The sequence below is a fragment of the Archocentrus centrarchus genome, chromosome 7 (genome assembly GCF_007364275.1).
Source record: "Archocentrus centrarchus isolate MPI-CPG fArcCen1 chromosome 7, fArcCen1, whole genome shotgun sequence".
Classification (NCBI taxonomy): domain Eukaryota; kingdom Metazoa; phylum Chordata; class Actinopteri; order Cichliformes; family Cichlidae; genus Archocentrus; species Archocentrus centrarchus.
The window spans coordinates 16265098-16289739 of record NC_044352.1 but is presented as its reverse complement, the minus strand read 5'-3'; the positions used below and the strand labels follow the sequence as shown (position 1 = coordinate 16289739).

The 24642-nt window shown below is 38.2% G+C and overlaps 1 protein-coding gene across 2 annotated transcripts in view; it reads right to left on the bottom strand.

The window, feature by feature from the left end:
* Positions 1 to 3976: 3976 nt before the first annotated feature.
* Positions 3977 to 24642, bottom strand: part of slc9a8 (solute carrier family 9 member 8) — a 30779-nt gene continuing 10113 nt past the window's right edge. For both annotated transcript variants that reach the window (XM_030734089.1, XM_030734088.1), the window contains 12 exons: positions 24474 to 24557; positions 23837 to 23938; positions 23515 to 23549; positions 20827 to 20970; positions 15457 to 15598; positions 15177 to 15282; positions 14962 to 15078; positions 14791 to 14873; positions 14571 to 14682; positions 11339 to 11559; positions 10468 to 10614; positions 3977 to 5088 (listed from right to left, as the gene is read on the bottom strand). In XM_030734089.1, coding sequence (XP_030589949.1) covers positions 4975 to 5088; positions 10468 to 10614; positions 11339 to 11559; positions 14571 to 14682; positions 14791 to 14873; positions 14962 to 15078; positions 15177 to 15282; positions 15457 to 15598; positions 20827 to 20970; positions 23515 to 23549; positions 23837 to 23938; positions 24474 to 24557 — 1407 coding nt within the window. In that variant the 3' untranslated portion in view covers positions 3977 to 4974. The remainder of the gene's footprint in view (positions 5089 to 10467; positions 10615 to 11338; positions 11560 to 14570; positions 14683 to 14790; positions 14874 to 14961; positions 15079 to 15176; positions 15283 to 15456; positions 15599 to 20826; positions 20971 to 23514; positions 23550 to 23836; positions 23939 to 24473; positions 24558 to 24642) is intronic.

The window sequence follows — 24642 nt, the reverse complement described above, 5'->3', positions numbered from 1 at the left end:
GATCACAGAGGATGGTCCAAAAAAAGAAAAGGAAAAAAAAAAAATGCAGTGAACGGCAGTTCTCTGGGTCAAAATGGTTTGTTGGTGCCAGAGGTCAGAGGAGAATGGCCAGACTGCTTTGAGCTGACTGGAAGGCAACAGTACCTCCAGTGGCATGCAGTGACTTTTACAGAAAGGCAAGCAGAGATGATGACAGCCCACCCCTCATACTCTTTTGTGTTGCCTTTTATTCTTTTATATATGCTGGCAGCCTTCTGCACCTTACTGTATTCTTTCTGGATGTATTCACCTTTCTGCATGGCTCAATATTACTGCTGCAGATGTTTAAGGTCAAGCTCATTTTAAATACTTAATATTCTGTTTAAGCACCATCATGTTCTATTAAAAACATATTTTAGTGGCCATCCTGTGAAGACCACATATCTCTCTTTAAAAAAAAAGAAAAAGAAAAAGAAACTTTTAATGATCTCAGAAACATGCCTAAAACTTGATTATTTATTTGCTTATTTATTTTAATTAAAGTGTATAAAACAAATTTACCACAGAAAGAAATCTAAAATGTTTTTTTGAAGATTGGTGAACCTCTGCCCATCTGTACTCCTGAGAACCCCCCCCCCCCCCCTTTTTTATACCCCATCATGTTACTGACCTGTTGCCAATTAATCTAATTAGCTGCAAAACGTTCCTTCAGCTGATTTCTTTTAGTGCCACTTATTTTTCCAGCCTTTTGTTCTGCCATCCCAACTTTTTTGAGACATGTTGCTTAAAATTCTAAATGAACCATTTTCTTAAAATGGTGAATTTTGTTTAAACGTTACCTGTAAGGTTAGAATTTCCTTTTTGCTAAAGCTTGTAGTGAGTGCTGGATCAGGTGACCCTGAAGGATCCCTTAGTTATGCTGCTATAGGCTCAGGCTGCTGGGGGGACTTCCTTTGATACACACAGCATTTCTTCTCCACAGTGTTTACCATTGCTGTATGTCAAATTTTGTCCTCTCCCTCTTATACCCATATGTGTTTTGCTCTTGTCTCTCTTTGCTCTCCTGTTTTCTTTTCTCTTCCCCCTCACCCCCAACCAGTTGTGACAAACACCTGCCCCTCCCTGAGCCTGGTTCTGCTGGAGGTTTCTTCCTGTTAAAAGGGAGTTTTTCCTTGCCACCATCATCTAGTGTTTGCCCATACGGGTTTGTCTAATTGTTGGGTTTTCTTTCTAATATTGGTCTTCACCCTGCAGTGTAAAACGCCTTGAGGCAACTGTGGTTGTGAATTGGTGCTATATAAATAAACTTGAATTGAACCTGAACTGAATTGTTTACTCTAAGGTTTAGGTTTCTATGTTAAAATCCAAATCTCTATAATTTGAGGATTTTAGATTCCATGTTTACAGTTACTAAATATAAAGAACCCAGTAACAAGAAACAATCATATCAAATGTGATTTCATCTTATTTATTCAGTCATAACGTTACATAATCAAGGTCAAAGAATGAACATTTCAAGTCTTTACTGACTGATGGGTTTGGAGGGGGGTGAAAATGGCATCAGTGATGCTGAGACAAAAAACTGAATATAATTGTAAAAATCCTTTTTACGTATATAACCACATGGGATGTGTTGAAGTTCTGTTATATATGACTGTTTCTCTGGGAACACTCTTTACAGTACAGTACAGTAAAATAAGTTTCATGTCTAAATGAATAAATATTTGCCTTAAAAGGCTGCAACCAACATTCACAACCCCTGGAACTGAATTTAATATACAGAACTGAAACACAATGAAATCTGGGACAGGAGTATGAAACGAAACCTTTTTATTTTGCTTCTTCATGATATGGTTTTTATATTCCAACACCTCCGTGTCTGCTATGTTCTTTTACTAGAGAAAAATACACTTTTCACAACTAAACACCTGGTGTTACATGCTGTATTTGCCTTTGATTAAACATACAGTCATCTGTTGACTGTTTTCTTTATTATTGTTTTGGGAGAAAGCAACACACACACACACACACACACACACACACACACACACACACTAGGATCACTGAGGGCAGCTGGTAGTATTTGCTTTGCCTTCTGAAGCTGGCATCATACGTGCCCTGACACAAAATACAAAAAGCTGTTGTTGTTTCACTGATAAAAATACTGCTGTAAACTGCAGTTAAGTAAAAAATAGTGTTACAGTACTATATCGATATGTGCTCTGAGTACATATTAACGCATTACCTTTTTTAGAAAATGGTGGGAAAATAAATTGATGTCTATATTATGGCAATAATGCTTTATGATGCAAGAGGGTCAAACTGTGTTGCTCAAATACGTCGCTCAAGTTGATCTTTCTCCGTTACACTCCATCTGTTCAAGCACTGTATATTGATTTTTTGCAGTTCTCCCACGTTCTCCTCAGTTTGCATTCTGCCTTTGGACATAACTTTCATAATATTGAATTACTTCAGTGAGCTTCCATAGTTCAAATATGACAGATACAATGAAACCAAAAGATTTCCCACCATATGGAGACCAATGTGACAGGTAGCAACACTTTACCGGTGTTCATCTTAATCTGTAGCTTCTGATTCTGACAGGACCAAATGAATCAGTAAAATCCCCCCTGCTATTATCCTTACGCTGAAATCTGAAATCCAGCACGCATGCACATTACAGTGCATATACATATGTGTGTCAGAGTGGGATATTAATTTACACCTGTACCAATGCAATGCAAATGTTACTGTAATTGCATTATCTTATTTATCCCTATGAACATATTTTTTTTAATTTGCTATTTGGCAGAGGACCTGACTTGATTCACTCACTGTGTAGGTTTTCATTTTTCCATTTACCGTAACCTCTAAGAGAAAAATGTATGTTTTACATTAGCATATCTCAAGTATTGATATTTGTTCCTTTCCAGATGGAATATATGACTTAATTGAAGGAGAGAAAAATCACAAGAACATGACAAATGCGTCTCTTTATTATTAAATGTCATTCTCTTTTTTACTCCAATCCCTAATATAAATAAAAAGTGTGCATGCTTTTCAAATAGTCTTTTCCCTTAGCATTTTATTCTTAATTTGAGTCATCAATTTTTCATGGACCAATGCAGTGGATTAAGAACCCCCCCTACTGGATGTAAATTATTATTACAAAAATCTAATTAGACAAATGCATTTTTTGAATTTCACATATCACATCACCTGCTCAAATCACTGCAAATTTTAATCAATTACACAAAGTGATTTATACTAAATTAAATATACTGCATATAAACACATAACATTGCCAAAAAGTCAGGTGCTCACTGAGCTTTAAGGAAATGATGCAACGTAAAAATTTCAGTCATTCCCTCACAGTCGTCCCATTCTGAAGACGGACTATCACTTCCTCATCAATATGCCTAATGAGATCCCACAAGATGCTTCAAGGGTATAATAGTCTGGTATTATCAGGACTGGACATGAGAGCTTTGACAGCATGGCTCCAGGATATTTTCCCAGCAGGATAATGCATTAACCTTTTTATGTTTTCTAATTGCTCTGTGGACTGGTCTGCCTCCCTGTCTAAGCCAGACACATTTGACCTTCCACTTCCACTTACTGAAGTCTGTGGACTAATTAGTTCCCGCAGCTTAAGAAATGGAAAGTAAACCCTGCAAGAATAATTATCACTGAACTTCACATTAAAACCTGGAAATGTCTTAAATACTATTTTAACTCATTTTAAGTCATATTTAGGATACGAGTGCTCAAGTTGAACTTTATCCATGTATTATTTTGTACAAAATAAAGGGTTATAAAAAGACAAGACTAATATTTCTAGTGGAAATGTGTGAAACCGGTTCTACTTTAGGCACTGACACTCTCCGCTGTAGGGTTCAAGGTTTTTCCATTATTTGTCACCTAACTACTATATTTGAACTGTAAGCCGAGGGCACTGATTTCTTTTCATCAAAAAAAGCCCCCAAAAAACAATGCATTCAATTATCAATACAATTTATTATAGATATAGATACTTTTTTAATCATCTTGTGGTACATACAGAGCTTGTATAAAAGCCATTATCCACAAACAAGCATAAATATTCTTCAAATAAATACAAAATAACCCCTAAAAATAAGACCTCGCCAGTTATCCCACATTCATTGGCACCCATCATTAAAAGAAATACTTCATGAATAAGTAACATTTCAAGGTCCACTTCATTGACAGTATAGTGACAAGAATCTTACCAGCAAATCAGTATAAACACATGGAAGTTCTTTCTTTTCTTTTTTTTTAAAGTGGAACGGCACTTGGAAATGAAAGCAGTTTGCAGTTTTTCAGACCACAGTCACGCTTTTGTAACCTGGCTTTTAATGATTAGCTTTACCCAACACATTACACTAGTTTTAACTCTCTCCTGCATTTCTCTTTGTTTCCTAGCAGTTTTGGAGTATAATACAAGCTCATTTGTAACTTCTATTTTATCTTTATTACATATGTATGAATATATGTGTTTTATTAAATTTACTCAGAATAATTAATGCACATAAATATGGAGACACGGAGAGAATTAAATCTAGTTCAGTAACTATTCAAACCTCTGGCAGTATATAAATTGAGCCTGCAGCAGCATTGTGTTGTATCCTTCCCCTCACAAACATTAAAATGTCCAGTGTATTTTCAACAAAGCTAGTGCCAAATAGCAATGAGACATACAAATAGGAAGAGATAAGGTGCTTTAGAACAGAACATTTCCATCACAGTTTCACTGCTGTTATCGCTTCGGACTGAAATGTTCATAAAAGAAACACACAGGAAAACATTCCTGTGCAGGAATCCATAGTGCGCATTGGCTTATAACCTTAGTGACAGATAAAGAAAGACAATGTACTGACTGACACCGAAAAGAGTGCTCATCTTCGCAGATGGATACACAACCACAGCCCAGGACACACAACACCCATAAATTGTCTTCAAATAAACTGAAAGTGCTCATAGAAGTTCAGCTTCGTCCTCATCGTCCTCAGAGCCTGACGGTCCTTGGCGAACTTCTTCGTACCACTTGTTGGTAAGTGTCTTCATCTGGATCCGGCCATGTAACAGGTCCTGTCAGAACACATTAGACGCACAAAAATTCGGACACATGTTAGAACGACTGTACACTTAAAGAAATAATTGCATGAACATGCCGAGACTTAGACAAAACAGCAGATCTTGGAATGTAACAGCCCGGCAGTGACAGTCGATTTGGTAAGCCATCTAATATTCAGTTTTTTTTTTCCTCATTCACTTTGGTACATTTCTTAGCTGGGAATACTTACATGTTCAACCTCCACATCATTATCTCACTTGTGCACATCCTAAAAGCAAGTTCATCTGCCCAAACTGCAAATGCTTTGGCACATTTATGCAAATGGCTATGCTGTTTTCTACAATATCAATTGGTTATGTCATGCTGTGCAGTTTGTGTCACGTTGTTTCTTCTTTCAATAGTCTTACAGCAAAAACATCTAGAAGTAGTTCACCACGTAGGGAATTGAACGCAAAATGGTTAAATTAGTTGTCAGACTCTGTCGAGTACATTTTCCGTATATTTCTATTAGATTATTGTTTGTGTACAAACATCAAAGTTTCATTTTGATACATAAATGAAAAAGACAGCACTGTTTCACTGCCCTCCAAAGCATGGAAAGGAAAAAAAAGCAGAAAATTATAAACATGGGTCTCAGCCCTCAGGCTGAACTGTTCCTGCAGCACTGTATGCACAGAGCAGTGTTTATACACATCCTGATGCCACAGATTCTCATCCACATCACACCGCATGTCTTCCCTCAAAATATAGCAGGGAAAGAATCTTTTGGAACGCTGGACCAGCCTCTGCAGGCTTTCGCAACCATTGATTTTATTTCCTTTGTGCTTTCCTTTGTGTTCCTTTACACCCTTTTCTTTTCTGCATTACAAGCAACAGTAACAACTGATAACAAAGGTGTCAGCTTTTACTTAACATTAAATACCCTGTGTTCAGCTAAGCTGAAAACGTCTTACCTTTCCAAATGAGACCATTCCAAACTATCTGTGTCTATGTATGTGCAACAGCACTTCAGAATCGCAGAAATCCTATTCGCAGTGACACCTTATGTGTACATTTTTGAAGAGAGAAAAAGAAAGCTCATTTTGTTGACAAACCAACAAAATGAACTCATATTTCCTTAGGCTACAAATTACCACAAGCGTGCAAAATTCCATGTCATAGCAGTGTTTCAGTATAATGGGGTATGCAAATGAGCTTCACTGCTTTTTCGGGGGTGGGGGCGGGGGGTAAATAGTGTGCTTGAAGCAGATCTGATACAGAACAGGGGTCGTGAGAAAAATCAACCTGATGTTGTCTGCTCAGTAGGTTTTTTTTTTTAAACTTTAAACTTCAAATGACTACAGGACAGATACAATAGGTGACCTACACTTGCCAAAAAAATTCACTCACCTATTCACATCATTCCAATCACTTCCATGGGTACAGGTGTCAAAAAAACAAACAAACAAACAAAAAAACAATCACCTAGGCATGCAGACTGCTTCTACAAACATTTGTGGAAAAATGGGTTGCTCTCAGGAGCTCAGTGAATTCCAACATGGTACTGTGATAGGATGCCACCTGTGCAAAAAATCCACTTGTGAAATCCATCCATCCATCCACTCGCTTCCGCTTATCCTGTTCAGGGTCGCGGGGGGGCTGGAGCCTATCCCAGCTGTCATAGGGCGAGAGGCAGGGCACACCCTGTCACAGGGCCAACACAGAAAGACGAACAACCTTTCACACTCACTTTCACACTCTCATTCACACCTATGGGCAATTTAGAGTAGCCAATCCCAGTAAGTGCATGTCTTTGGAATGTGGGAGGAAACCGGAGTACCCGGAGGAAACCGGAGTACCCGGAGGAAACCCACGCAAGCACGGGGAGAACATGCAAACTCCACACAGAGAGAGGGAGAGGCCTGGGCCAAGGTGGAATCGAACCCAGGCCTTCCAGATGGTATTCTATCTGTGAGGCAGCAGTGCTAACCACTGCGCCACCGCCACTTGTGAAATTTCCTCACTAATAAACATTCAATGCTCAACTTTTGTGTTATTATAATAAAGTGGAAGCTGATTGAGAATGACAGCAACTCCTCCACAAAGTGGTGGGCCACATAAAATCACAGAGCAGGGTCAGCGCATGCTGAAGTGCATAGTAAACAGAATTCACCAACTCAGTCAGTCGCTGCAGACCTCCAAAATTCACGTGGCCTTCAGATTAGCTCAAGAACAGCGTGTAGAGAGCTTCATGGAATGGGTTTCCATGGTCGAGCAGCTGCACCCAACCCAGCAGCTGCCTTACATCACCAAACACAACACAAAGCATTGGATGCAATGATGCAAAGGACGCTACCGCTGGACAAATCACACTACTCCATCTGGTAATCCAGTGGACAAGTCTGGATCTGGCAGTTGCCAGGAGAACGGTATTTGTCTGACTGAAAGAAACTCTTAATGCTTCAGCATACCAAGACATTTTGGACAATGCTCCCATCTTTGTGGGAACAGTTTGGGGATGGCCCCTTCCTGTTCCAACATGACTGTACATCAGTGCACAAAGCAAAGTCCATAAAGACATGGATGAGCGAGTTTGGTGTGGAAGAACTTGACTGGCCTGCACAGAGTCCTGACCTCAACCCATTAGAACAACTTTGGGATGAATTAGAGCGGAGACTGCAAGCCAGGCCTTCTCATCCAACATCAGTGTCTGACCTCACAAATGCAATTCTGGAAGAATGGTCAAAACACTCCTAAACCATGTGGAAAGCCTTCCCAGAAGCACTGAAGCTGTTGTAGCTGTAAAGGGTGGGCCAACATCATATTAAACCCTGTGGATTAAGAATGGGATATCACTCAAGTTCATTTGCGCGTGAAGACAAACAAGAGAATACTTTTGACAATACAGTGTATAATGAAGATACTTAATCATTTTACTGCAAACAATTAGAGCACACAGAGCTGCAAGGCTGCCTTTTGTCTTGCGTTGTGATGCTCATGATGTGAATCGACAGCTTATTATACTCAACTTCATTCAAAGTTTGTGAGTGATGGATTTTACAATGTCCTCCAGACATTAAATCTTCAATTCTGTTTTCTGTGTGTTTAAACAGCAAGGTTAAATAAGGTGCAGCAGACATTTTTATTTTTTTTTACTATTTTTACTCCTCTACATATTCCCCCACAATGGGGCACTAATTTATTAAATTATTAAAGTGCCTGAACATTGTCTGTGGGGTCCCACAGGGGTCAGTATTGGGACCAAAACTGTTTCTCTTGTACATCAATGATATATGTAAAACATCTGATATATTGCAGTTTATTTTATTTGCAGATGATACTAATATCATTTGTGCTGGAGAGAATGCACAGCAGCTTTTGGAAATTGTCACAAAAGAAACGAATCAATTGAAAACATGGTTTGATAGAAACAAGCTATCACTAAATTTAACCCTCTGAACTTGTTTGTTTTTACTACCCTTTCAGCTTGTTCGTGGCCACAAATGGCCAGCATAGAGCTCAGAGGGTTAAACAAAACTAAATTCATGTTGTTTGGAAAGTTTAGAAAAGATGCAAGAGTAAAACTGTTGATAAACGATGTTGAAATAGAACAAGTCTCTCATACAAAGTTTCTGGGTGTGACAATAGATAACAAAATCTGCTGAAAACCTCACATGAAATATTTACAACTAAACTGTCAAGAAGCGATCCTGTCGCTTTGCGCTATATAACATCAGACAAATTAGACCGTTTCTAACGCCACATGCTGCTCAGCTCTTGGTGCAGGCTGTGGTCATCTCGCGCCTTGATTATTGTAACGCAGTGCTAACGGGCCTTCCAGCCTGTGCTATTAAGCCATTACAGATGATCCAGAATGCAGCAGCACATCTGGTCTTCAATCTTCCAAAACGGGCACATGTCACCCCACTGCTCATTGAACTTCATTGGCTTCCGGTTGCTGCTCGCATCAAATATAAAGCCTGCACGATTGCCTATAAGGTAATGACAGAACAGGCGCCCTACTACTTGCACTTGCTCCTAAAGGCCTATGTTCCATCTCGGCCTTTGCGCTCCTCCACTGAATGTCGCCTTGCTTTACCCAGCATCCACCCAAAGCAATCCAGACTGTTCTGCTCCATAGTTCCCAGATGGTGGAACAAGTTGCCTACCTCCACCAGAGCAGCTGAGTCCCTCGCCATTTTTAAAAAACTGCACTAACTAAGACAGTTACTTTTGATGTGTATAGACATACATTTTTAATGTGCCATTGTTTTTTAATGTTTAACTCTTTTAATGTTTTATTTTTGTTTTGGCTTTTGGTATTATTGTGTCATCATTGTAAGTCGCTTTGGATAAAGGCGTCTGCTAAATGTAATAAAGTAAAGTAAAGAAGCATCTCTGTACAGCAAAGCATCTTTTGCATTACCAATCACTCCGCCTACTTTACTGCTCACTTATATTGCCTTACCTAGAATACTGTGTGCAAGTCTGGGGCAACACATACAAAACTTCACTCCAACTTTTATGTAAACTTCAAAAAAGAGCAATTAGGATCATTAACCAAGCAGGATTTAGAGACCACACTAACATAAGTTTATGGACCTCATGAAACATAAAACTGCACAAATTATGTACAAAGCCAGATGTAATATGTTGCCAGGAAATTGAGGACCCTTAAGGCACAACAATTAAAATCTTTTGTGTTTCCATTTCTGGAGTCAAATTGTGGAACAGTTTTCCAGTGGGCCTACAGCAATGTTCGAGCATTACTGATTTCAAAATATACATTCAAAACATGCTTTTGGAAAGGTATGAAATTGATTAAGGATAATTAAGTCTTTAATGAAATTTATTAGGATAATTGGTAAAGTTAATCACATTTAGGTATATCTATATTTATTCTTTATTTTCTCTCGTTTATTTTTGTGGGGTTAGTGTATACACATGCTCAAGGCATACAAGGGTGAAGGTGAAGTTTGTATATTAATAGAGTGTTGGGCATGGGGTAGGGATTAATAAGAATGTACATACTTCTTCCTACTCCATTTCGGGCATGGGGATTTTGTTTGATTTTGTCTGTGCACGTTTCTGTGTATGTGTATACATAGGCATGTCTGTGTGTATACATATATGTCAATATAGGTATATTGGTTTGTTGTTTTATATATCCGAAACAAAGACAATCAATCTAAAAAAACCTAAACCTAGTGTTAAAAATTTGGAACAAACCAAATCAGTCAGTGACAATGACAGTCTCAGCTATTATTATATTGTGAGACATTTAGTGTGGATTCATCACAAGGACTAGAAACAAAGAATTATGGCAAGAAAACAGCAAAGTATGATGAAGGGATTGTGAGCAATGTTTTGAAGCCTTTTGTGTCACACAAAGGATTTCTCCCTGAATCTCTTACCTCCTGTGTAAGCCTGCGAGTGAAGAAGGGGTTAAGGTACTTAGCATCCAACCACATGAAGCCCTTTAGATCTTGCCTCTGGTAGATCTGAGCCTCATACTCCTCCTCTGTCAGTTCTGATAGGTGCTCTGACTCAATGGTATTACCCTGAAGAGAAAGATGAGCAGAGACTGGAGTCATATAAAACAGAGCAATTAAATGAAAGGGGGCAACAAACCAGGCAACGGTGAAACACAAGGAGGAGAAGATGAATGTAGGAAAAAGTTCAAATGAAAGGACAGTGGAGAGATTGGTGGAGTAAAGATCACACACTGCAGGAACAGATGAGGGAGAAAGAGCAAAGGAACCAAAGAGTGAATTACATCAAAGAGGGCATGAGAGCTGAAAGGAAAAATAGGGATTTGATAGATCTCACAGCTAGAACCTCAGAGGGTAACACTTAGCTTTGGAAGACATCATGCATGCAAATACTATACATGCAAGTCATAGAAACACACCGCCAACAGCTTCAAATGACCTTAATAATAGGATCTCCTTCAAAAGAATGACCCATTATCTTGAGCTAGAGCTAACAACGTTAACTGAGATATTAAACAGAAGAGGCTGGCTTCTAGTATCTGAGAAACATTATCAATGCCACTGGTTAAGGTTTATTTATGCCTGTCAGAGGACTGGTGTTTTCAAGTATGAATCTGTATGATGACAGTCCTTTCCTCTTCACTGATTCAGTGTCCATCACACTGAACAGAGGAACAGGGAACAGAAAGAATTGGATGGCAGATAAGAGGATGGCACAGCTAGTATCAATGCAGACAACAAACTCTTTGTGTGCCCCTTTGTGTGTGTGAAGTCAAGATGCTTCATCCATTACCATCTTCTGTGTCTTGCTGAGGTTGACGTCTTTCTTGTTTTTGCGCCGTGACTGGCTGTCCTCAATGTCCATGAGGCGGATGAGCGGCATGGTCCCACCCCCGAGGAAGAGTATGGTAAAGAGTACAATGATGATGGTCGTGGTGCCGATTAGCTGACGCTTCTCAATGGGTTCCAAGCCCAAATGAAGGCTCAGAGCATAGGGAATAGCACCTCGCAAACCTAGCAAAAAATAAACAAACAAAAACTATACCACCTTAAAGTAATTATATTACCTCTAAGTTAAATGGGAGGAATTTGCTTGTCTATAATAACTAGAAGTTTAGACATGGAACATTAAAAACACAAGTTTCCACAGTGTGAAGTGTATGCTACAAAAGTTAGTGCACCTTTCTTGTTTAGACTTTTTCCTTTTTCAGTATTTTATACATCCTACTTTATTTTTGATGACAGACTCAGACCTCGGCAGCTATCAGTCAATCAATCTTTATTTCGAACATGTAAGTTAATACACATAAAAAACAAGTCCACATGCAATCAGTGAATTAATTTTTTTTTTGTTGCTGTTCGAAAAGGAGTGGGAGGTAGCAAATGCTTATTAATTCCTACCCCTAACTTGCTCATCCTATATATCTGTTTTTGATTATACAATCTAAAATATACATATGTGCATAATATGTAATAACACATTTTCCCCTGTGGTAATTTCTTTAAGAATTGTTTTAGCCAGAAGTGTTGATTTGATAGTATGTCATAATAATCGGTTTTATATTTTATGAAAAAAAATGTATATATATATATATATATATATATATATATATATATATATATATATATATATATATATATATATATATATATTAGGGGTGGGACTTTAACGCGTTAATTTCGATTAATTAATTACGGGGAAAATAACGCATTAAAAATTTTAACGCATTTTAATCGCACTTTGCACCGTGGAACGTTTCTCAGTGCACAAGTTCCAGGCATACAGATTATATCGACGCACAATGTGCACAATGTCCGAATTCAGAGGCCGCATTGTTCGATGGACCCGGCCCACGTAGGGACCCTACGTGGGCAGCCCATGAACACCGCAAAGGCCGGAAGTGAGCGGCTAGCCTTCATATCAGCATCACCTGCCCTCACCTCTGCATAGCTCATGTCGCCTAGCAACCGTGAGTGCGAAGCACAGCTGTGTAAAAGCAGCTGTGTAAAAAAACTAAATAAAATAAAAAAAAAATTAAAAAATTTTTAAAAAAGCAGCTGGTTAAACGGAGAATGAACTTTTTCTCCTTTTTGTGGTTTAATTTTAAGTCTTTAATTCAAAATAAGCTGTTAAAACAAGCATAACACATTTCAACATCAAGGAATACAGCTGAGAGAATGATTAATTTCCAACTATAACAAGTGAGACATTAATGTTGAATAAAACTATCCAGTTATGATGCTTAACTTTAATTTCAGGAATTTATCACAGGAGCACTTCCCCCCTTATTGGTCTGTGTAGTAGACTGGTGGGAAAATAAACAAAATGTTGAAGTTTAAGCTTGTGTATATTGATTTACTCATCAACCAAACTTAAATTAATATTTGTCATGTTAAATATTTAAATGTGATTAAAATGCGATTAATTTCAATTAATTAATTACAAAGCTTCTAATTAATTAGATTAATTTTTTTAATCGAGTCCCACCCCTAATATACATATACACACATATATATATATATATATATATATATATATATATATATATATATATATATATATATATATATATAGATAGATAGATAGATAGACAGAGAGAGAGAGTTTTTTCTGTTTTTTTTTTTTAAATAAAGCTAGCTAGATACCAGCATTGCACAAATTTTTGGAGAGACGTTCTGACATTTTTTTCAGATGCTCTTGCCTGGAGAGGTTGTGTTCCTCTAACTCTCTCTCAAATGTACTTACAGTATTCTATTGGACAAAGGCAGCATGCCTGGTCTGGTCATAGTTTTCACTTCTTTAGAAAGTCATGTGATAATCTGGATGTGTGCTTTGCAGCATTATTATGATAAAGTATTCTGCCACCTAGCAGTCTTGAGACTGGAAGCCATCTTGTTCAGCATGCTATATTCACTGGCACTTATTAACACCATCTACAAATTTTATTACCCAACAGTGTTTTTTTTTTTCACTAGAACAGTCCTATACAGTCATGCTACCACCTCACAGAAATCACAGGTTTATTCTCTTTTGTTGCAGTATCTACGTTGGCGCATGTATTTAAACAAGCTTTGATTGTTCAAAAGAGGAAAGCTCCCAGAGCCCAGGGGAAAGCGAGACTCAAATAACATTATGTTGGTTAGTTATCATATGATCAGGAAATTTGAGAAGCTGGAACCAGACAATGGCATTTGACTTGAAAAATTACGAAACAAAGAGTCAATAAATAAAATGGCTGCAATGGCTTTCATCTCTGAATAGCTACATAGAATTCAGTGACTATATTGATCTTTGAATACAGAAAATGTTATGAGCAATTATTTAATTCTAAAAAAATATCTCTAGTCTTAGTTTCTTTTTGAAACTACTATAAGACTAGTGTTAAATAATACACTCATACAGTGAATTTTCTTTGTTCTGTTCTATGTCTGCTAACGGTTTGGGCTTTTTAAACTCAAAAGAGGATCTAACTCACATGCGGGATGGAGCAGCACTGTGAAACTGAAAGGGCAGGCCAGCATGTGACTGTCTGCTTGCCTTTGTGTTCATAACTCCAAACTAAGAGAACATCTTGAGAAGCTATCAACCTTTTGGGGACTTTGTTTGAGTGAGACAGCTGCTGTAGCCTTTCTTCTAACCTTCACCAGGAATTCAACAATTCACTATGATTGTTTTATCTTCTGATTATTTTCTCAATTTAGCAAATTTCACAAAATAATCAAAAAGCCTTTCAAAGTTTTAGAGAGCCAATAAAGGCATTTATGAACATTATAAAGCCGAGAAAAAGATATCAGACATTATTTTGATAAGATGAAATCAGTGGATGTTAGACATCCTTGTTTGACAAAATATGACAAACCCAAATGATTTCTCAAACATTTGTGGAATATTAAGAATACTACTTTCACTACTACTTTCATTTGCCGCCAGAGATGTGCACACTATGTGGAAAGACTGTGGTTTAGACACCAACAAAAACCTGACTGCCTGTCATTAACGAAACACATGGATCATGTCATCTCACCACTAAACCACATGATGAACATCATTTTGGGTGTGATCTTGTGGTCCCTGAAAAAGTTCAGCAGGAATGACAGGGGGAAGATATTCACAGCACGGCCAAGAAGAACCAGGACCTAAAAAGAGAAAGAAAAACTGGTGTCATTCCTGATGATCATGGGGAATGAGCAGAAACAAATTAAAATGACAACACTGGGATAAGATTGAATTAAAAGAGAACTTACTATGCACCAGATTACAAAAGATATTTCAAATTTATGAGGGAAGCTGAAGATGGAGAGACCGAGGAAGGCAAATACACACGTCTCTGGAGAAAGAAGTTAAGAAAGTGGTGAAAAATCTGATAAAATGACAGCAAAAGGGGGAACTGGGATACTAATCAGGAATCTACTGACCACACATAAAGGCCACTGTGCGCAATGTCTGCTGCATAAGGATCTGGGTGACGGGAGACAGGTTGTGATGTGTGTAGTGAGACATCACAATTCCCGCAAACAGGATAGACATTATTCCTATAGGTGGAGAGAAACAGGTAAGAGGTGGAGGTCAGAGGAGTCAAATACATGAAAATGTTGTTATTCATTATGTGTATGTATATGTATGGGCTTACCAGACAATTTGATTCCCTCTGCCAGTCCATAGGGAAGGTATGCAAAGATTATCATCATCCCAAACTCCAGTGACGGCGTCTTCCTCAGGTCAAAGTGTTTCAGAAACTGATCAGTGAGTTAGAGAATTTAAATAAGGCCAGACCAGGAAAAAAAAGTACACACACACACACACACACACACACACACACACACACACACACACACACACACACACACACACACACACACACACACACACACACACACACACACACACACACAGGGAATGGGGCTGGATACAAGAGCTGAGATGAGTCCAGTGAGGGTCCCCAGTGCAGCAGAACCAAAAAACATATTAAGGAAATAACCCAGAGCTTGTAAAAAAGTCTCCCAGCCCGTTACCATGGAGTTGTCTGAGCGGGAAAAGAAACCCTCTGCTGTGCTGAAAGAGAGAAAAGAAAAAAGAAGAGGAAAGTAACACATGAAATGGCAGCATGACACATTCTGTCTTGTAATATCTGCATCTGACCCTAGAGGGCAGAAACACAGCACTATTTGATGGCAAGGGCACGCTGGAGAGAGTAGGCACATAATCCTCATCAAATTCCTGGTGGTTTAAATAGAAATAGTTTGAAATAGAATAAAATTTTCCATGCAGAATTTGTACCTGAACCACAATATAGACCTGTTGGCCTACAGAGCTCTGCTGTCAAATGTTTTACTTGTACAATGTGTGATATATTGGAGTGGAAACTAATTTGGCTGTAGGTCAACAATTGCTGAGCTGATCAAACAAGACGCACAGCGAAAGGCACAACTTCCCCAGCCAGGCATCATTCATGTGTAGTTTGCTTTCATCCATTAAATGGCTGTTAATATGTGCTTCAGAAATGTGTCCCCATGTGCAAGTAGATGCTTGTAAGGTTAGGGGCTCGGCCATCTTTGAAGATTTGTTAGAAGGCTCTTCATTGAACTGCTGCACACTGAAATTTATTAACCATTCAACCTGGATGGAAAGACACATGATTGCTTTGTCAAATGCAGAGGTGGGAAGTAACGAAGTACAAATACTTCGTTACTGTACTTAAGTAGATTTTTCAGGTATCTGTACTTTACTTAAGTATTTATTTTTCTGACTACTTTTTACTTTTACTCCCTACATTTTTACATAAGTATCTGTACTTTCTACTTCTTACATTTTCAAACAGACTCGTTACTTTTTAACACGTCAGAGAGAAGTTTGTATTTCCGGTCAGTGCGCCGTCAAACATCAAACGATCTGAGCCTAAACGGAGGAATAATAACACATTAGAGACAATCGTACTGGCGTATCCTCCATCATCGGGGCTTATCTCGTACAAAGGGATTAAATGCGCAAACCCATATACATAACGTCTCATTTATAGCGCTATAATCAGGGGTCACAGCGGGCCGGACCGAGTCCGTAAGTTGCGCTGCGGCACATAAACAGCTTAGCTAGCGCTACTGAAGAGGAGCGAGCATGAAGGGAGTAACGTGTGGCAGGTAAATGCAACGTTTCTAAATGCTCAACAAATATCAGCAAACACACAAAGTGTGTGCAGTTTGTCACACAGTGTGTCTGCTAGCTAAAAGAAGAGCTGCTGTATTTCAGGGAGAGCAAAGAGAGAGAAGTTCACTCAGAGATGGAGAAAGAGGACAGGAGAGGAAGAAGAGAGGTTAGATTTAAAGGTAAGGACTGGAAAATAAACTGAAGTATGCTGACTTTGTGTAATTCAAAGACTGTATGAAAATACTGCAGTTTAGTACGTAATAAACAGGTTATCTTGTTGTACTGTATTTACAGTAAAGCTCTGTGTTGGACTGGAGCACAGTGTTTGTGTTCATGGTCAGAGTTACAGGTTACATCAGTGCAGCAGAGATGAGTTTGAATCAAAGCTGCTGATGCTGAGATTCATTCACTGAATCCAACATTTCTACAGCCTGTATGCTGTCAGTGTAGGGGATGGAGATCAGCTCAGATAGCTGTGAAATACTGGGTTACATCTTTGTGAGTTCAGTTCATCCACACAGAGCAGTAAACCTCAGAGCAGCAGCAGCAGGACAGCTGATCACAGCCTGCACACCAACATCATTTACTGCAGCTCACAATAGAAAGCTGTGATTCTTCTCCCTATGCAGAGCCACTACAGCTGATCTTAGGGTTCCTCCACCTTCTGAATCCCACTGTAACCCCTGAGTATCCTCATGTTGGTGTTTAGGTGGAGGCACAGTCACCCTCTACTATGGAGGACACAGAGAACAGAGCTGTGCTTAAATTCCCTTTAACAGTTTGTGTCCTATAACAGATTCAAGCTGAGTGCATTCATTAGGATTAAAATTTAGATTGGAGTAACGTTTGTATTCTCATGTAATATTATTTTATATTATTACAATAATATATAATGAGGTTCGGTTAGTTTTACACAAAATAGCAGGTAGAAACATCCTCCAAAGAACTACTTTTACTTTCTTACTTTGAGTACATTTCAGAGCCTGTACTTTTTTACTTTTACTTAAGTAGAGAAGTTGAACCAGTACTTTGACTTTTACTAAAGTATTTTTTAACATAAGTACTTGTACTTCTACTTAAGTACAGAATGTCAGTACTTTTGCCACCTCTGGTCAAATGCAAAACCTAACATGACCAGTGAATTGAGTTTATAACATCTAAGCTGTAAAACAAGTTTTCTTTCCTAATAATAAGCACACTGCCAGGGCTGCTCGGTCATAAGGACACTTGAGATCACGTTGCACGTTTAGCTTATCTACAATAAAAAGGAAAGGTATGGAAAAAAGTGAGTGCAGATATGGAAGCTAAACTGATGAACAGGAATCCCGAAGACCGTTTCAGTCAAACTTGTCCGGCAAGTTCTGAGGCAGCCAGGCAGCAGATAATAGTACAAACTAGATAAACAATTCTGAGTAAGTGATACTCTGAAAAAAAAAAATCTAAAAGGTGTGTCCAGAAAGTTTAATGACACTTGAAATATAAGGAACAGCCTTGTAGAGTGTCCTAAATGTCAGTCACTTCCACCATCTCAGCATTTTCCATTTTGCAGAGGTTGATGACAGCCTACTCACATCCAGTAACTGTCTTAAAAAATATATTGCTATTTCTATTCTCCTCAGCCACAAAAGTGTATAATCTGCAAAAACCAGGTCAGGTTCAAAGGTTGGGAGATGCCTGACTTCATCACATGTGATATTTAAAATTCTAAGCCACTGGTGTGTCACTGTTTGTGTGTTTAATAGGTCTACTGCACTCAACCAAATAATTAAGCCTTGAGGACAATATAAGTCATCACAAGAGCAGATGACCATATATTTTACTATAAAAAAATGTGACTTTCTCTCTTTGATTTCCCTTCATGCAAACTGGTCAAAGCAGATGGCTCCCCTCCCTAAGCTTGGTTCTGGAAGGTTCTTCTTATTAAAGTAGAGGGTTTTTTCTCCCCACTGGTGCAAACTTCAATATTTGGTATATTGTGAGGACTTTGCATTACAATATGATTTTATGAATAAGCTCTGTATAAAGAAAAGTGATTTGAAATGTAATTTAAAAGTTAATGAAAATGTAGGCATTATACATAATCTTTATTGTGTTACTTAATGTCTTAATGGTTGTCAGATCATGTTAGAGTTTCCTGTCCCAAAGTTCATTAGTTCACCCAATTTAAAAAAGAACCAACACACATAAGAGAGTATGGTGGTTTTCACAAAGGTGCCTCTTAGCCTTGTTTCACCAAAGGATGTCTAAAGTCCCATTTTGAAGTTATAATTGTAGAGAGGAGGTGAGGGCATATTTTCAGTATTACCAGCTGGTGTCAGTGATTTTTACCCAGTTCAAAATCTGTGAGTACATTTTTCTACTTTTCACTACTAAATTTCTCAGACTGAGCATTTTATTGCACTCTGTGTATACACTCCTCATGTACATACTCTACACCACTCAACCCCCCCGGACTAAGTATTTTATTGTGCTTCTGTACATATACTACTCCTGTTATATGCTCTTTTTTTAATTACTGCTCAAGCACTTCTGTTTAGATGCAATCTGCTTTTCATTGCACTGTACTTGTGACAATGGAATAAATTTAATCTAATCTAATTTTTTCTCCCTCCCCAGTAATAATTGTAGCTGACATTACCTAATGTTTATTCTGTGAACTTAATAGTCCTTCTGTAATTTAAATACCATCTGGCCCTGCTTCTGTGAATTTTAACTTTTCCTTCACTTCTTTCTTTATAAACTCAGTGTGGTTTTTCTTTCAAAGAGAAAAAAATGTTAAGCTTTTTTTGGCATCAATAACATAATAAAAATGAAATGAAATTAAATCCATTAGGAGAGCTGAAATCCAGTAAATGCTGTAATGGGATGTCAGGTAAAAGCAGGTACAGCTACTCTGATCCCTCTTTATAGTCAGCATTTGTTTATTTTTGTCTAACTGGTACTTGTAAATGCATCCTGAGCTAACTACTAGCAGTCTATGCCTGTAACATACAAACAGATGCATAGAAAACTATCACTGGATTATCTTGAACTTGAAGAAAACCTAAAAATGTAGTAATTGTAATGTTCTGAATCTTGCTTTTACTGATTTCTATGAGCATTTAGAGATTTGTTTTTATTTGCTTACTCTACTAAATTTCTATTACAGACCACAAAATGTCACAAGAAATATTTCATCCCCCACCACTCTAGTTTAATGGACCTTAATGAGGAGATCACAGTCAAGCCAGTTGGGCATACTAATACGTTTTTATATTAAATAACTTTTGCTACATTTATGCATGGTGTCCAATCTACTCCAGGATTTTAGGAGCTGAACACTGACACTTTTGGAAATGCTGCTGACCTGTTTTAGTTAGAAATATCTGGGACTGAGTCTTAGATCCCTGTCACACTGATGCAAAGAATCCTGCGGAGTGCGGCGGACAAGCGATGTCAGATGTGGCGGGAGAGCTATAAAAAGGGCCGTGCCCAAGCCAAGGTATTTTCACCATTTTTTTGAAACCTGCTTTATCCACCACCTTCAGCCTGCCTACAGAGGACTGCGGACTGAACAAATGCATTGCAGAGCCATCGCGTACACTGGGGACTGATTCCAATCTCAACAAGCACTCATCATGTGCGTTCCTATCTGCAATTGTGCGCAGCCAAAAAAAAAAAAAAAGGGGCAGCACCTAATTTTTGAAAACTCGTTCTGCGGTGGACATCTGCAGAGCATTGCAGACAATTTCTGCGTTCTATTGGGCCCGCAGCCCCCCACTGCAGATTTTGTGTCAGTGTGACGCAGGTTTCAGTTTGTGTTTTGGAAGCAGACACCCATGTTTACTACTTGTCATATTTTGATTTGTCAAGCCCCTATCACATGGAACTTTCCTGGAAGAAAAATATTAACTCAACTTTGACTATCAATGTTTAATTCAACATGGTAATGAAAACAGAAGTTCAGATTTAACCTCAGTTTTTTTTTAGATTTTAAGAAGTGATGTGATGTACATCTTGTACATCTAATGTTGCATAACATCTACATAGTGCAGATTCTTTGCATGTTGACCTTATGCCCGATGTTTGAAAGAAAATGTAATATAAATGTGTCAATGTGTGCAGTGGACAATATACAAGTCATGACGGGGTGTCCTTACTTGGTGAGGACAATGGAGACAGCATCGTTGAGAATGCTTTCACCAAACACCAGCATATTGAGGACTGGGTCCACATTGAGAGCATTAAATATGGCGATGGTAGCTACAGGGTCCACAGCTGAGATCAGCGAGCCAAAGGCAAAGCTACAGCAAAGTAGAATGAGAAAGACAGATAAAAGTTTAACAAAAGACACTTTTACAGTTATGGATACACTTAATTCATACAGGAAATGAAGACACAAACACATATGGGCAGTGAAGGGAGAAAAACATAAATAAGATAAATAAGAGGAAACAGAAGACAAGAACCAACACATACAGAGTAGCACACAACACAGTTTAGTTCTTTATTTTTTTTAAGTCATGATTATTTTTTTTTTTTTAAAGAAAACAAGTCCTGCTGGTAAAACATTAGGAAAATAGAGAATAAAACTTGGTAAAGTTTAGATTAAATTGTTGTTCTGGGAAGAGCGGATAAAACCTTTCTGGAAAGGAAAATAAAAACAACAAAAACTGCTGAAATCTGCGTAGGCAGAAATAGGTGCAAAAATACAGGGCTGTATGCGGACTTTCCCTCAGAAAATCGACTGAGTTCTTTTGTAGCCCACGTTCTAAAAATCACCCAAATGTAAAATCTGCTAGGTTGTTTCTCATAAATTCAGTCAAAAACACATGGAATACAGGTGCTGGTCATAAAATTAGAATATCATGAAAAAGCTGATTTATTTCAGTAATTCCATTCAAAAAGGGAAACTTGTATATTATATTCATTCATTACACACAGACTGATATATTTCAAATGTTTGTTTGATAATTAAAACTGACAACTAATGAAAACCCCAAATTCAGTATCTCAGAAAATTAGAATATTACTTAAGACCAATACAAAAAAAGGATTTTTAGAAATGTTGGCCAACTGAAAAGTATGAACATGAAAAGTATGAGCATGTACAGCACTCAGTACTTAGTAGGGGCTCCTTTTGCCTGGATTACCGCAGCAATGCGGCGTGGCATGGAGTCGATCAGTCTGTGGCACTGCTCAGGTTGCTCTGATAGCGGCCTTCAGCTCTTCTGAATTGTTGGGTCTGACGTATCGCATCATCCTCTTCACATTACCCCATAGACTTTCTATGGGGTTAAGGTCAGGTGAGTTTGCTGGCCAATTAAGAACATGGATATCATGGTCCTTAAAGCAGGTACTGGTAGCTTTGGCACTGTGTGCAGGTGCCAAGTCCTGCTGGAAAATTAAATCTGCATCTCCATAAATTTGGTCAGCAGCAGGAAGCATGAAGTGCTCTAAAACCTCCTGGTAGACAGCTGTGTTGACCTTGGACCTCAGAAAACACAGTGGACCAACACCAGCAGATGACATGGCACCCCAAACCATCACTGACTGTGGAAACTTTACACTGGACCTTAAGCAACATGGATTTCATGCCTCTCCTCTCTTCCTCCAGACTCTGGGACTTTGATTTCCAAAGGAAATGCAAAATTTACTTTCATCAGAGAACTTTGAACCACTCAGCAGCAGTCCAGTCCTTTTTGTCTTTAGCCCAGGCGAGACGCTTCTGATGCTGTCTCTTGTTCAAGAGTGGTTTGACACAAGGACTGCGACAGCTGAAACCCATGTCTGCATACGTCTGTGCGTGGTGGTTCTTGAAGCACTGACTCCAGCTGCAGTCCACTCTTTGTGAATCTCCCCCTCATTTCCTCTCCAGGCTGCAGTTATCCCTATTGCTTGTACACTTTTTTCTACCACATCTTTCCCTTCCCTTCGCCTCTCTATTAACGTGCTTGGACACAGAGCTCTGTGAACAGCCAGCCTCTATAGCAATGACTTGCCCTCCTTGTGCAAGGTGTCAATGGTCATCTTTTGGACAACTGTCAAGTCAGCAGTCCTCCCCATGATTGTGTAGCCTACAGAACTAGACTGAGAGACCATTTAAAGGCCTTTGCAGGTGTTTTGAGTTAATTAGCTGATTAGAGTGTGGCACCAGGTGTCTTCGATATTGAACCTTTTCACAATATTCTAATTTTCTGAGATATTGAATTTGGGGTTTTCATTAGTTGTCAGTTATAATCATCAAAATTAAAAGAAATAAACATTTGAAATATATCAGTCTGTGTGTAATGAATGAATATAATATACAAGTTTCACTTTTTGAATGGAATTACTGAAATAAATCAACTTTTTCATGATATTCTAATTTTATCACCACCAACTGTAAGTAGGTAAAAGTTCTGCTGGAATGCAACCCTTGTTAAACCCACATGGGTGTCAAGTAACATGCTGTGTTTGTGTCAGTTATGTCTCTGGCAGGTGGATTATCCTGTTGTCTAGAACTTCCTAAAAGACAAACCCTTCAAAGTAGTTCAAAGTAAGTAGGCAGAGGGCATCAATAAGAATAGAATAAAATATAATAACACCATCCACTTTCCCTTGAAGTAATTTTGGATAGAAAAACAATTTAGGGCTCAGTTCTCCAGACATGGGTTAAGGCTAGTCCCAGACTAAAAGAAAAATTCCACATAAAGATCTCCATTAAAAAATTAATTATTAGTCTAAGACTAGGCTTAACCTACATCTGAGAAACTGAGAATAGTTTTATCTGACTCAGACTACTTGGGGGGGAAATTCTATTACAGTGACGTAGACAAGATCTTGGTAAATTTGTAAGCAAAACTCACCTATCAGTCATGGTCATCTTATAGATAACATCAGCCTGAAGGGAAATACATTTCAAAACAAAGAGAAACACGCTGTTAAGCTGCAAGAACATCTGATTGAGTCAATATCAACACAGTGGCAAAGATTTTTCACAATAAGAAAGTGATAATGGCGATGATTTTTTTCTGACCATATCAGATTAAACATTTCTAACATTACTAAACGTTACTAATAAAATCAAGGAAGAACACTGAAAATATTTTATCGTGAAGAAGGTCACGTTCTCTGTCACCTAAAAAATCCTGATTGTCAAAGACACCTGTTGATTACTAGAAACCTCACCTGGCCAAGGAAGTAGATCCCCCCTCCAACTATGAAGGCAGAGATAGCTGTGCCAATCACAGCAAAGAGGGTAATGGAGCCAATGTTCTGGAAGAAGTTACCCTGAAAATCCAAGGACACGAGGCTTAAGTATGACATGATGCCAGCATTAAAATTACAGCATAATTTCACAGCATGATGCAAAAAACTAGAAAGGCTGTTACTTTTTTAATCTTGTTTGACGGGAGCTTGATAGATAAAATATTATGAGACACAATCTTTATGTTTCAGTCCTGATAAACTTTAGTTATAACAAGAAATCAAAACAGTGAAACACAAAACACACAGAAAATAAAAACCAATGAACAAAACAGAAAACACAAATAAGTGACCTGCTTAAACTTCTGTCATATCTTAATGTGTATTCATTGTATTTTTCAGTGTAATACACATACTAAAAAAAAAAAAAAAAGACTTCAGCTTATCATTGGGTTTTTCAGTCTTTTGGTCATATGAATTTTCCTTGTGATTCTTATTGCGGCACACCTAGACACCAGTTCAGTCATTTATAAATATACATAGTGGCTTTTACTGTTCCTGCTGAGACCATGAGGGTCTTGGTTGTGTAAATCCAGCTTCATGCACACATACTTCATACCTTATGTAAAGAGTATCCAGATTCAAAGATGATTGGCGGCAGAAGCAAAAGGAAGAACATGTTGGGTCGGAACATTTCCTCTTCCTTTTAGAAAAAGAAAAAGTTAGTTTCAATCTCCATTTAAATGCTAAATAAACACAGCTGAGAGGCAACAAAGTACTGCCTCTGA